Below are 12,335 nucleotides of genomic sequence, written 5' to 3' on the forward strand. Positions count from 1 at the left end.
ATACAAAAAATTAGCTGGGCATGGTGGCGTGTGCCCGTAGTCCCAGCTACTCAGGAGGCTGAGGCCGGGGAATCGCTTGAACCCGGGAGGCGGAGGTTTCAGTGAGCCGAGATTGCACCACTGTACTCCAGCCTGGGCAACAGTGCGAGACTCCATCTCAAAGAAAAAAAAAAAGAGAAAAAAGAAAGGAAGAAAGAACGGAGGGAGGGAGGAAGGAGAGAAAGAGGAAGAAGGAAGGAAGGAAGGAGAGAGAGGAAAGGAAGGAAGGAAGAAAGAAAAGAAAAGAGAAATATGTGCTGTAAGCCTGTGGCCGGCCAGGCCCTCCTTCATGGAGTCACACTCCAGTGGGGGCCACTGTGTCAGGTTTTCTGCAGGCAGGTGTCAGAGCCCGGGCTTAATTCTGGCTGTGTGCGGCACTCAGAGCTTGTGCTCTTAATCCCTACCCACAAATGAACACTGTGGGGTGGGAGGGGGGATGCTCTGTGGCTCTGTGGGAGGCCCAGGGAGGAGGTGTCATATGTCCCAGACTTGAGTCCCCAGGGGATAAACGTGTGGAGACTGTCAGCCAGGCAGGGGAAACAGCAAGGCTGGCATGGAGGAGACTGAGGGGATAGCAGGAGGGCAGGGTCCTTGATCACGCCAGGCCTGCCGTCCACAGGGCAATGTGGGGAGGATTTTCCGATTCCAAGACAAACCCCAGCTCTGGGAGAAGGGAACCTGACATGGGCCCCTTGACACAGTGGCCCCGCCTGTCTAGGTGGCTGATGTCATTATTTACCCCCAAGCTCCCCGCTCCCCATCCCAGGAACAGCCCCAGAGCAGCCCAGCCCAGGGGAGGGACGGCTCCGGATGGAGCAGAAAGTTGCCAGGAAACCCAAGCGGCCGTGCTCAGTGGGGTGATGGGGACCAGGGACTCCCAATCAGAACCCTCAGTGGCTTTTTTATTCCTTCATCATCATGGAAAATCACTGCCTGCAAGGGAGGAAGGTGCTGACCCCAGACTGGGGAGGTTGGGGGGGACTAGGCCAGGGCCAGCTACAGGGCCGGGCAGCCTACACCCCTCTCCCCACCTCCCTCCGGCAGCCCTGGCTCAGCCCAGAGACTCCAGGCTGACTCACTGCAGACAGCTGTGGTCTGGGATGCCTCGGGCTGCTGGAAGAGGAACGGCCTAGGGACAAGAGAGGGGGAGGGACAGCAGGGGACATTAGTTGTGGGTGTCAGACTTGCTGGAAGTGGGCAAATTCCTCCCACCTTCCACTCTGTCCTGGCCAGAACTGTTGAGCCTGCGGAGACAGGACAGGACCACCAGCCCTCATCCCGTCTGCAGGGGTGGCGTTCCCCAAGCTGCAGGCTGCCCCTGGCCCTGCAGGACAAGCGCCTTTGGGCAGGTGGGTGGGTGCTGAGCCTATGGACCAGGGAGCCAGAAGCGCATTTTACCAGGGCCCCGTTCTGAGCCAGAGAACTGGAACCGGCGAGGATCAGAATCCAGCCACAGTGACCCGAGACTCCTATTTCTCTCTGTAAAATGGGTGGCTGTCACCCTCCCTCCCTTCGGCGACCACCCGGGCAGAACAATAGATGGTCGGGAAACTGAATGTCTGCAGGTCTGTGTCACCCTCAAAGCAAAGCCCTGGTACAGGCTCCCAGTGCAGCAGCCAAGGCTGGATACCAGAATCTTCCATCACCTCTGACCTCTCCTCTGGGTCATGCCCCACCCGTGCTGTGCACCCGGTCCCCCCACCCCTGCCTGGGGATGCACCCCGGTCCTGCCCACCCTCCCGTCTCAGTCTCAGCACCCTCGAGCCGCCACCTCCCAGGCCTTCCCGTTTTCCTGGCCATCTGAGCCCGCTTATCCTGTTTGCCACTTGGTTGAGCACCAGTTTCGTCAATCAAGCAATTATCGAGCGCCTGTGTGCAGGCCCCGGGACGCTTCCTGTGTGGGCTGCTCCGTTTTCCCTCCCAGGGGCGTTTTGGAAGCTTCCCAAAACCAAAGGCGGAAGGCAGGAAGGAAGTGCCACCCTGCGGACGCGGGAAAGATGACAGGCCCTGCCTTTGTCTCCGGGCGCCTGCGCAGCCCCCATCCCATCCCACTTCCAGAGGCCCTGGGGAGGGGGAGACTAGCTTTGTCTCCATTGTCGGGTGGGGAAACTGAGGCTCTGAGGTGCCCGTCACCCAGCGAGTCAGTGGCAGAGCCAGGATATGAACCCAGGTGGCCTGGTCAGTCTACTCTTTTTGGATTTTTGTGGTGTGGTGTTTTGTTTTTTGAGACAGAGTTTCGCTCTTGTTGCCCAGGCTGGAGTACAATGGTGGGATCTCGGCTCACCGCAGCCTCCGCTCCCAGGTTCAAGCAATTTTCCCAGGTTCAATTGCTCCCAGGTTCAAGCAATTGCTCCCAGGTTCAAGCAATTGCTCCCAGGTTCAAGCAATTTTCCTGCCTCAGCCTCCCGAGTAGCTGGGATTACAGGCATGCGCCAATAAGCCCGGGTAATTTTGTATTTTTAGTAGAGACGAGGTTTCTCCAGGTTGGTCAGGCTGGTCTCTCTGTCACCTGGAGTGCAATGGCACGATCTTGGCTCACTGCAACCTCAGCCTCCCGAGTTCAAGTGATTCTCCTGCCTCAGCCTCCCGAGTAGCTGGGATTACAGGTATGTGCCACCACACCTGGCTAATTTTTGTATGTTTAGTAGAGACGGGGTTTCACCATTTTGGTCAGGCTGGTCTTGGACTCCTGACCTCAGGTGATCTGCCTGCCTTAGCCTCCTGAAGTGCTGGGATTCTAGGCGTGAGCCTGGAAATTTTAGAACGTTTTTTAGAGATGGGGTCTTGCTATATTGCCCAGACTGCTATTGAACTCCTGGGCTCAAGCAATCCTCCTGCCTCAGGCTCCCAAAGTGCTGGGATTACAGGCATGAGCCGTGACTCCCAGCCACGTTTGTGGGCCTAACCACCCCAGTGTCGTATCACTCCCGGGCCGACCCTGTCCCTCCTTTGATCCACCCAGTAAGGCACCATTGCCTGGGCTTCAGCCCATCCCTGTTGGGTTCAACCTGTGGGAGGCAGTGGCGGGAGCCTGGAGCAGGGGATGGGCTGGACTCTTTCCCCCTCCCTCTGTCGGGGACCACACGTGCAGCAGTTCTTTCCCTCCTATGAGTTTCTGGCTCCCACCAGCTCCCAGGCTCCAGAAACCACGTCTTCCCTCTCCTGGTTTTGTGGTGGTGGCACTTTCTGCTGTTGCTTATTTCTGGGTTACCTCACTGTCCCCCCGTTTCATCTTGAACATTTTTTGTGATTTTAATTGTAGTCCAATACACATCACATAAAATTGACCATGTTAACCCTTTTCTTTGAGACAGAGGCTGGAGTGCAGTGGTGTGATCTCAGCTCGCTGCAACCTCCGCCTCCTGAGTCCAAGCGATTATCCTGCCTCAGCCTCCCAAGTAGCTGGGATTACAGGCACCCACCAGCATGCCTGGCTAATTGTTTTGTATTTTTAGTAGAGCCGGGGTTTCACTATGTGGGGTAGGCTGATCTTGATCTCCTGACCTCGTGATCCACCTGTCTCAGCCTCCCACAGTGCTAGGATTACAGGCGTGAGCCACCGCGCCCATCTTTCCTTTCTTTTATCCCCTGTAGTGTCCCACAAGCCTACGACAGAGCGTGGTTCGCAGTAAGCACTCAACAAACATTTGTCGAGTGAATGAATGGACGAGCAGAGGACTTGACAAAATCTCCAACTCAGAGAAGCGACAGCAGAGAGCACGCTCACCAGGTCAGCTGTCACAGCACAGGCAAGGTACCGTGGCAGCCCATGGAGACTGCATGTTGCCCAGAGTTCTGGGAAAATCTTCCCCTTCTGGGTCCTTCTCCTGGGGAGTCCAATCCATGAACAGATGAAAGAAGGGAGTGAGGCTGGCCCGGGCGGTGGCTCACACCTGTAATCCCAGCACTTTGGGAGGCTGAGGCGGGCAGATTACCCAAGGTCAGGAGTTCAAGACAAGCCTGACCAACATGGTGAAACCCCGTCTCTACCAAAAATTCAAAAATTAGCCAGGCATTGGCTAGGTGCGGTGGCTTATGCCTGTAATGCAAGCATTTTGGGAGGCTAAGGTGGGCAGATCATGAGGTCAGGAGATGAAGACCATCCTGGCTAACACAGTGAAACTCCGTCTCTACTAAAAATACAAAAAAATTAGCTGGGCGTGGTGGTGGGCGCTTGTGGCCCCAGTTACTTGGGAGGCTGAGGTGGGAGAATGGCATTAACCCAGGAGGCGGAGGTTGCAGTGAGCTGAGATGTCGCCACTGCACTCCAGCCTGGGCGACAGAGCAAGACTCCATCTCAAAAAAAAAAAAAAAAAATTGCCAGGCATGGTGGCACTCGCCTATAATCCCAGCTACTAGGGAGGCTGAGGCAGGAGAATTGCTTGAACCTGGGAGGCGGAGGTTGCAGTGAGCCAAGATCATGCCACTGCTCTCCAGCCCGGGGCGACAGAGCCAGATTCCGTCTCAAAAAAAAAAAAAAAAAGAAATGAGCAAACAGAAGAAAGTGCATCGGGTTTAGACAAACTGGTTCATTTAAGAAATTTAATTGATCACAGTAAGACATTCAGGCTACAAAAACCTTCTATACAGTGGTTTAAAAAGTGACACCCATCTCCCAGAAGCCACTCATACATACAGCAGGGCATCATTCTCCCGAAAAGCGTTGCACACAGTCCAGTTCGTGCAAATAATCTTTGTACATAAGGAAGAGGCATTTCAGAGACAATAACCCACTACGCAGGGCGCCGAGAATAGTCACTGAACAAATACAGCAACCAGGGTTTGCATAAATAAATAGATTTTATATATACGTATATATATATATAAGTGATAACAGTTTCAACCAATATATAAAGTGCAAACATAACAAAAAACCCCCACTAGCTGTACAGGGACGCATTTACATGCTCCGAAACCAGAAAGGCTTGTCATGGTTCCCTGCATTGAGGGGGCACAGTGTTTCGTCCCTGGGGACAACGGCCAATCCCTTGTGACATCTTCACACCGGGAATCTGAGGGAGGCTGTCACTCTCTCGGGTCATCAGTGCAACAGTAACATTTAGGGCAATTTCAGAAAGAACCTGAAGTCCCGTCAAACGATCCAGACTGGAGGATTTACTTTTTTTTTTTTAATAGTTTTATTTATGAGATAGGGTCTTGATCTGTTGCCCAGGCTGGAGTGCAGTAGCTCGATCATGGCTCACTGCAGCCTCCACCTCCTGGGCTCAGGTGGTCCTCCTGCCTCAGCCTCCCGAGTAGCTGGGATCACAGGCACGTACCATCGCACCCAGCTGATTTTTAACTTTTTGATTTTTGTAGAGATGGGATCTCGCTTTGTTGCTCAGGCCTGGTCTCCAACTCCTGAAAAGTCTTCCCCTTCTGGGTCCTTCCCCTGGGGAGTCCAATCCACAAACAGATGAAAGAAGGGAGTGAGGCTGGCCGGGCACGGTGGCTCACACCTGTAATCCCAGCACTTTGGGAGGCTGAGGTGGGCAGATTACCCAAGGTCAGGAGTTCAAGACAAGCTTGACCAACATGGTGAAACCCCGTCTCTACCAAAAATTCAAAAATTAGCCAGGCGTTGGATGGGCGTGGTGGCTCACGCTTATAATGCAAGCACTTTGGGAGGCTAAGGTGGGCAGATCATGAGGTCAGGAGATCAAGTGATCCTTCGGACTCAGCCTCCCAAAGTGCTGGGATTACAGGGGATTACAGGCATGAGGCACCTGTGTCTGGCCAACTTCATTTTTTAAGAGATGGGGTCTTACTATGTTGCCCAGGCTGGAGTGCAGTGGCATAATCATAGCTCACAGCAGCCTCAAATGCCTGAGCTCAAACCATCCTCCCACCTTAGCCTCGCCATGCTTGGCCAGAGGCCACAGGCTGCTGATGCACCAGGCATGTTTTTTGTTTTGTTTTGTTTTGTTTTGTTTGAAACAAGTTTCGCTTTTGTCACCCAGGCTGGAGTGCAATGGCACGATCTCAGCTCACTGCAACTTCCAACTCCTGGGTTCAAGCGATTCTCCTGCCTCAGCCTCCTGAGTAGCTGGGATTACAGGCGCGCACCACCACATCCAGCTACCTTTTGTATTTTTCGTAGAGACAGAGTTTCACCATGTTGGCCAGGCTGGTCTCCAACTCCTAATCTCAGATGATCCGCCCTCCTGGGCTTCCCAAAGTGCTGGGATTACAGGTGTGAGCCACTGCGCCCGGCCTCACCATGCATGTTTTAAACACATACCCATCAATGACAAGATCGGGGATGTGAATGGCTTGGAGGCATTTGCATAGTAGTGGAGGCACTAGGTGAGCAGACATAAAGAAGACAATGGTTGTCACGGCTTTGAAGTCCTGGTCAACCTGCCCTTCTCTGTCTCTGGCATTCATTGACATGGGCTTTCCCTGGCCAGGGATCCCATCCCAACACACACGACAGAAAACAGTGCAAAATAACACAGATGCTGAATTTACACAATGTACAACTCTGAACTGAGAAAGTGCAAGGCGACCACAGGAATGGAAGTGGGTAGGGGTGGGAAAGATGGGCACCAGGCTGGCGTCCTGACAGCCACACCTGGGTGCAGGCCACGTGTCCTCATGGCCAAGGTAACCGGGTGTCTCAGGCACTTAATAAATATTAAGGGTGACCAGAGACTCAGGCTCTCCCACTGGGAAGTAGCATCATTTGGTGAATGAGTCTGGTCTCGGTGCCACCACAGATTCAGCCAGATCAGTTCCAACGCCATGAATCCCTTTCCTGGTTTGAGGAAGGTACAAGCCCACCTTGAAAGACACTGGGTGGGTCATGATTCGGGGGTGACAGGGCAAAGCTAACTGGGCTGTCGAGCAAGGCTTGCATAGAAGAGGTAAACGCGTTGACTCCTGAGTTGAAGGGTTTTGCTTAGAGATTGGTGGACGAGGCGGGGCTGGGGGTCCCGCTTAGAGATTGGTGGGCGAGGCGGGGCTGGGGTCCCGTTGGTGACATCTGCTGTCGTGTGTTGAAAGCCACTTGCTTCTCTGGACCTGGCATCCCCTGCCCTTTCATCTTCCATGTTTGAGGATTGGGTCACGGTGATGGTGGAGAGAAACTGAAACCTTCTAAATGGAGGTGTCATCCTGGCACCCCTGGGCCTGTTTCTCTTCTCCTTCACAAGGAAAGAAAGAAACCAAAAATCCCAACCCAAGCCACTGCATGGACACTGTCCAAAGCCTGTTCTGCCTCCCAGATGAATAAATATATAAAACAAAGCTCTGGCAGGCAATGCTTTGGTCTTCTCTTTGACTAAAACAAGGCCGGCGAGGTCTCAGGAAGGGTTCTGGGCAGGGACAGGACTCCAGGCAGATGTTCACGCCACGTCATCCTCCAGACTGACCATCTGTCTCTGCCAACAAATGGTAAACAGCGGAAACTATCAGTCCAGCATTCAGGAACCTCGGCCGGAGGCCACCTACTTCTCACCTCCTGGGCTCGGCAGCCTCCCACATCCTGATCCCTAAGCATGTTCCCCCAGGAGCCGCCAGAGGGAGACGGTGAGTACATGATTCAGTCACTTCCCACCGCTCTCAGGGCAAAAGCCAAAGTCCTCCCCAGTGGCCCACAAGGCTCTGCACAACCAGCCTGGTCGCCTCCTGCCTTTTTACCCTTCTCTTTGCTCCACCTACAACGGCCTCAAACCCAACAGGCACGGTCCAGCCTCAGGGCCTTTGCACAGGCTGTTCCTCTGGCTCAGAGAAGCCTACCTACCCTAAACCCCTTGTCTGAAGATCAAGGCGGGCATGGTGGCTCATGCCTGCAATCCCAGCACGTGGGGAGGCCAAGGCGGGTGGATCACTTGAGGTCAGGAGTTCGAGACCAGTCTGGGCAACATGGCGTAACCTCATCTCTACTAAAAATACAAAATTACCCGGGCATAGTGTTGTAATCCCAACTACTCAGGAGGCTGAGGCTGAGGCATGAGAATCGCTTGAACCCAGGAGGCAGAAGTTGCAGTGAGCCAAGATCGCAACATTGCACTCCAGCCTGGGTGACAAAGCAAGACCCTGTCTCAAAACAACAACAACAACAAAACACACACACACAAAAACCGCCTCTCCCTTCCTCCCTCCCAGCCCTCTGGAAACCCTTGAGTTTTGTTTTGTTTTTTTTTTTAAGAGACAAGGTCTTGCTCTGTCACCCAGGCTGGAGTGCAGTGCTGCAATCACGACTCACTGCAGTCTTGACCTCCTGCTTTAGCCTCCCTAGTAGCTGTAACCATAGGCGCTTGTCTGGGCTAAATTTTTATTTTTTTGCAGAGATGGGGTCTTGCTATGCTGCCCAGGCTGGTCCTGAACTCTGAGCTCAGGTGATTCTCCTGCTCAGCCTCCCCAGGTTCTGGGATCACATGTATGAACCACCGTGTCTGGCCTCTGAACTCCTTTTTTTTTGAAATGGAGTTTTGCTCTTGCCACCTGGGCTGCAGTGCAGTGGCGCGATCTGGGCTCAATGCAACCTCTGCCGCCCAGGTTCAAGCGATTTTTCTATCTCAGCTTCCCAAGTAGCTGGGATTACAGGCGCCCGCTACCACGCCCAGCTAATTTTTTGTATTTTTAGTAGAGATGGGGTTTCCTTATGTTGGGCAGGCTGGTCTTGAACTCCTGACCTCAGGTGATCCGACCGCCACCTTGGCCTCCCAAAGTGCTGGGATTACAGGCCTGAGCCGCCACGCCCGGCCTCTGAACTCCTTTTGACTTTCTTTGCTCCGTCACCATCTGATGGAACTCTATTCGCTGATCCAGCGTTCTTCTACATCACCGAAGCCGTTGTCCGCTGACATTCTGAACGAGCGCACAGAAGCATTCACCTAATGCTGTCCTCCATCTGGAGGGCTGGGGAAGCCTCGGCCTGGTCCCTTGAGAATCGTATGCCTCCAGCCGGGAGGGGGCCGCCATGGGCTCTGGCCTTCTAGAGGGGGTCACTCACCGAGGGGTAGCTGTAGCCGTCCTGGTTGCGGCAAATGTGGACCTCATCCTCTGTGGTCTTCTGATAGACAGGGTTGTCAAAGTTGATGCTGTTGATGCTCTTCAGCCGCCAGTTCTTCCAGAGGAGGAAGGCCCCCAAGCAGAGGAAGACGAGGAGCACTGTAGGGAGAGGCACACTCTGTTACACAGCTCCCCTCAAGACAAGAGACCCGGCTCCGTGGCTCGAGCGAAAACACGGGCATCGTACCATCACCTGGACTCCTGGTCTTTTATGTTTGTTTAGAGATAGTCTTGCGGGCTGGGTGCGGTGGCTCACCCCTGTAATCCCAGCACTTTGGGAGGCCAAGGCGGGCAGATCATGAGGTCAGGAGTTCGAGACCAGCCTGGCCAACATGGTGAAACCCTGTCTCTACTAAAAATACAAAAATTAGCTGGGCATGGTGGCGAGTACCTGTAGTCCCAGCTATTCGGGAGACTGAGGCAGGAGAATTGCTTGAACCCGGGAGGCGGAGATTGCAGTGAACTGAGATCGCACCACTGCACTCCAATCTGGTGACAGAGCAAGACTCCATCAAAAAAAAAAAAAAAAAGTGTCTTGCTCTGTGCCCCAGGCTAGAGTGCAGTGGCATCATCATAGCTCACTGCAGCCTCAACCTCCTGGCCTCAAGGGATCCTCCCAACTCAGCTTTCTGAATAGCTGGGACTATAGACATGCACCACCATGTCCGGCTATTTTTTTTTTTTTTGCGTTGACAGTGGGGGCTCACGCCTGTAATCCCAGCACTTTGGGAGGCCAAGTTGGGTGGATCACTTGAGGTCGGGAGGTTGAGACCAGCCTGGCCAATGAGGTGAAACCCCATCTCTACTAAAATTACAAAAACCAGCCAGGTGTGGTGGTGCGTGCCTGTAATCCCAGCTACTCGGGAGGCTGAGGCAGGAGAACTGCTTGAACCCAGGAGGTGGAGGTTGCAGTGAGCCAAGATCGTGTCACTGCACTCCAACCTGAGTGACAGGGCAAGACTCCATCTCAAAAAAAAAAACACCAAACAAACACCAAAAAGAAAAAACAAACAAACAGAAAATAGGCCAATCTATCCATAAGAATTTTATTTATTTATTTTTTTTGAGACGGAGTCTTGCTCTGTCGCCCAGCTGGAGTGCAGTGGCGCAGTCTCAGTTCATTGCAACCTTGACTTCCCAGGTTCAAGCAATCCTCCTGCCTCAGCCCCTCAAGTAGCTGGGACCACAGGCAAGTGTCACCTGCCCAGGTGACACTTTTTGTAGAGATAGGGTTTTGCCATGTTACCCAGGTTGGTCTCGAAGCCCTAAGCCCAAGCGATCCACCCACCTCAGCCTCCCAAAGTACTGGGATTACAGGCATGAGCCACGGCGTCCAGCCTTGTAAGTATAAGGAATATCTAACCTGAAGCCCACTGGGTGAGCCACACCCCAAAAGTAGCTGACTTCCTCCATACTTCTGTCCAGGATTAGCCACACACAAGGCTGTGACTTTTTAAGAAATAGGAACCGGGGTACAGTGGCTTGTACCAGCTACTCGGGAGGCCAAGGTGGGAGGATCACTTGAGCCCAAACATTGAGGCTACAGCAAGGCATGATTGCGCCACTGCACTCCAGCCTGGGTGACAGAGCAAGACTCTGTCTCTAAAAAAAATTAAATTTCGGCCGGGCGCGGTGGCTCAAGCCTGTAATCCCAGCACTTTGGGAGGCCGAGACAGGCGGATCACGAGGTCAGGAGATCGAGACCATCCTAGCTAACACGGTGAAACCCCGTCTCTACTAAAAATACAAAAAACTAGCCAGGCGAGGTGGCGGGCGCCTGTAGTCCCAGCTATGTGGGAGGCTGAGGCAGGAGAATGGCGTGAACCCGGGAGGCGGAGCTTGCAGTGAGCTGAGATCCAGCCACTGCACTCCAGCCTGGGCGACCGAGTGAGACTCCGTCTCAAAAAAAATAAATAGCCGGGCGCGGTGGCTCAAGCCTTAAGTAAATTTCTTTTTTCTTAAAATTTAAGAAAAAAAGAAAAAAGAAATGTGATGTGAGTTAGGATGAGCACGAGCGAGGCAGCGAGAGTGAGCCTCTCCACAGTCCCCTGCAATAGAACCAGTTCCCCAGAAGGCACTCAAGTCTGGGTGAGGCCATTTCCGCAGCAGAGGACCCAGCTCCACGTCCTCCATCGGACCCCTTAGCTGTCTGATCTTGTCACTGTCAGCCCGAAGCCGGGAGAGGCTGTCGGGGTGATAAAGGACACTCAGTGGGGCTGTATCCTGCCCGGGAGAAAAGGTGAACAGGCCCAACCAGCCAGGCACGAGGTCACATTGCAGGAGGCTGTGACCCGGGGGATGCTGGGGGACGGGGGAGGCTGTGACCCGGGGGATGCAGGGGACTGGCCCGCACTTACCAACGGGGAGGATGATAGACAGAGCCCCCACGCTCTTGGGTTTCTTCTCATTTCCTCTGCCAGCAGCATTGCCCAGAGCTGCAGGAGAGAAGCAAGAGTGAGGCCCAGGTCTAAAGGGAGACCACCAAGAAATGGAGCAGGCAGAGGACGGCACTGACAGCCAGGAAAGTGCCCAGCACATCGCCCTGGGCACTTGGAGAACTTCCCGAGTCTGCGAGAGGCCACACGGGCTTATTTGTGAGTTATCAAAGTTGTGGGACTCCATTCCAGTTTAAGAAGGTTTTTTTTAGGGAGGATAGAAATAGGGGTCTGGCTATGTTGCCCAGGTTGGTCTTGAACTCAAGTGATTCTCCTGTCTCAGCCTTCCAAAGTGTGGGGATTACAGGCATGAGGCACCGAGCCCAGCCTGAGAAGGTTCTTGAGCCTCACATTGATGAATCTTTAGGGGAGGGCCGCAGAGGCTTTCATTCCAGGTGGTTGACAAGGTCGCGGGTGAAATTTTCGTCAACTTACCTCTGCATTTTATTAAAATGAGCATATTTTGGTCCGGGCATGTTGGCTCACGCCTGTAATCACAGCACTTTGGGAGGCTGAGGTGGGCAAGTTGCCTGAGGTCAGGAGTTCAAGACCAGCCTGATCAACATAGTGAAACCCTATCTCTACTAAAAATAAAAAATTAGGTGGGCGTGGTGGTGGGCACCTGTAATTCCAGCTACTCAGGAGGCTGAGGGAGGAGAATCACTTGAACCCGGGAGATGGAGTTGCAGTGAGCCAAGATCTCGTCATTGCACTTCAACCTGGCAACAGAGTGAGACTCCATCTCAAAAAAAAAAAAAAAAAAAAACCAGGCCCAGTGGCTCAAACCTGTAATCCAAGCACTTTGGGAGGCTGAGGTGGGCAAGTTGCCTGAGGTCAGGAGTT

General features: G+C 53.4%; 1 protein-coding gene across 1 annotated transcript in view; it reads right to left on the bottom strand.

Annotated features, from left to right (window-relative positions):
- Positions 1 to 6,135: 6,135 nt before the first annotated feature.
- Positions 6,136 to 12,335, bottom strand: part of LDLR (low density lipoprotein receptor) — a 49,695-nt gene continuing 43,495 nt past the window's right edge. Inside the window, exons 14-17 of the mRNA XM_031934724.1 lie at positions 11,811 to 11,853; positions 11,415 to 11,673; positions 8,999 to 9,156; positions 6,136 to 7,421 (exon numbers count right to left, since the gene is read on the bottom strand). Of these exons, the coding sequence (XP_031790584.1) occupies positions 7,386 to 7,421; positions 8,999 to 9,156; positions 11,415 to 11,673; positions 11,811 to 11,853 (496 nt within the window). The 3' untranslated portion in view covers positions 6,136 to 7,385. The remainder of the gene's footprint in view (positions 7,422 to 8,998; positions 9,157 to 11,414; positions 11,674 to 11,810; positions 11,854 to 12,335) is intronic.

The sequence above is a fragment of the Piliocolobus tephrosceles genome, chromosome 21 (genome assembly GCF_002776525.5).
Source record: "Piliocolobus tephrosceles isolate RC106 chromosome 21, ASM277652v3, whole genome shotgun sequence".
Classification (NCBI taxonomy): Eukaryota; Metazoa; Chordata; class Mammalia; order Primates; family Cercopithecidae; genus Piliocolobus; species Piliocolobus tephrosceles.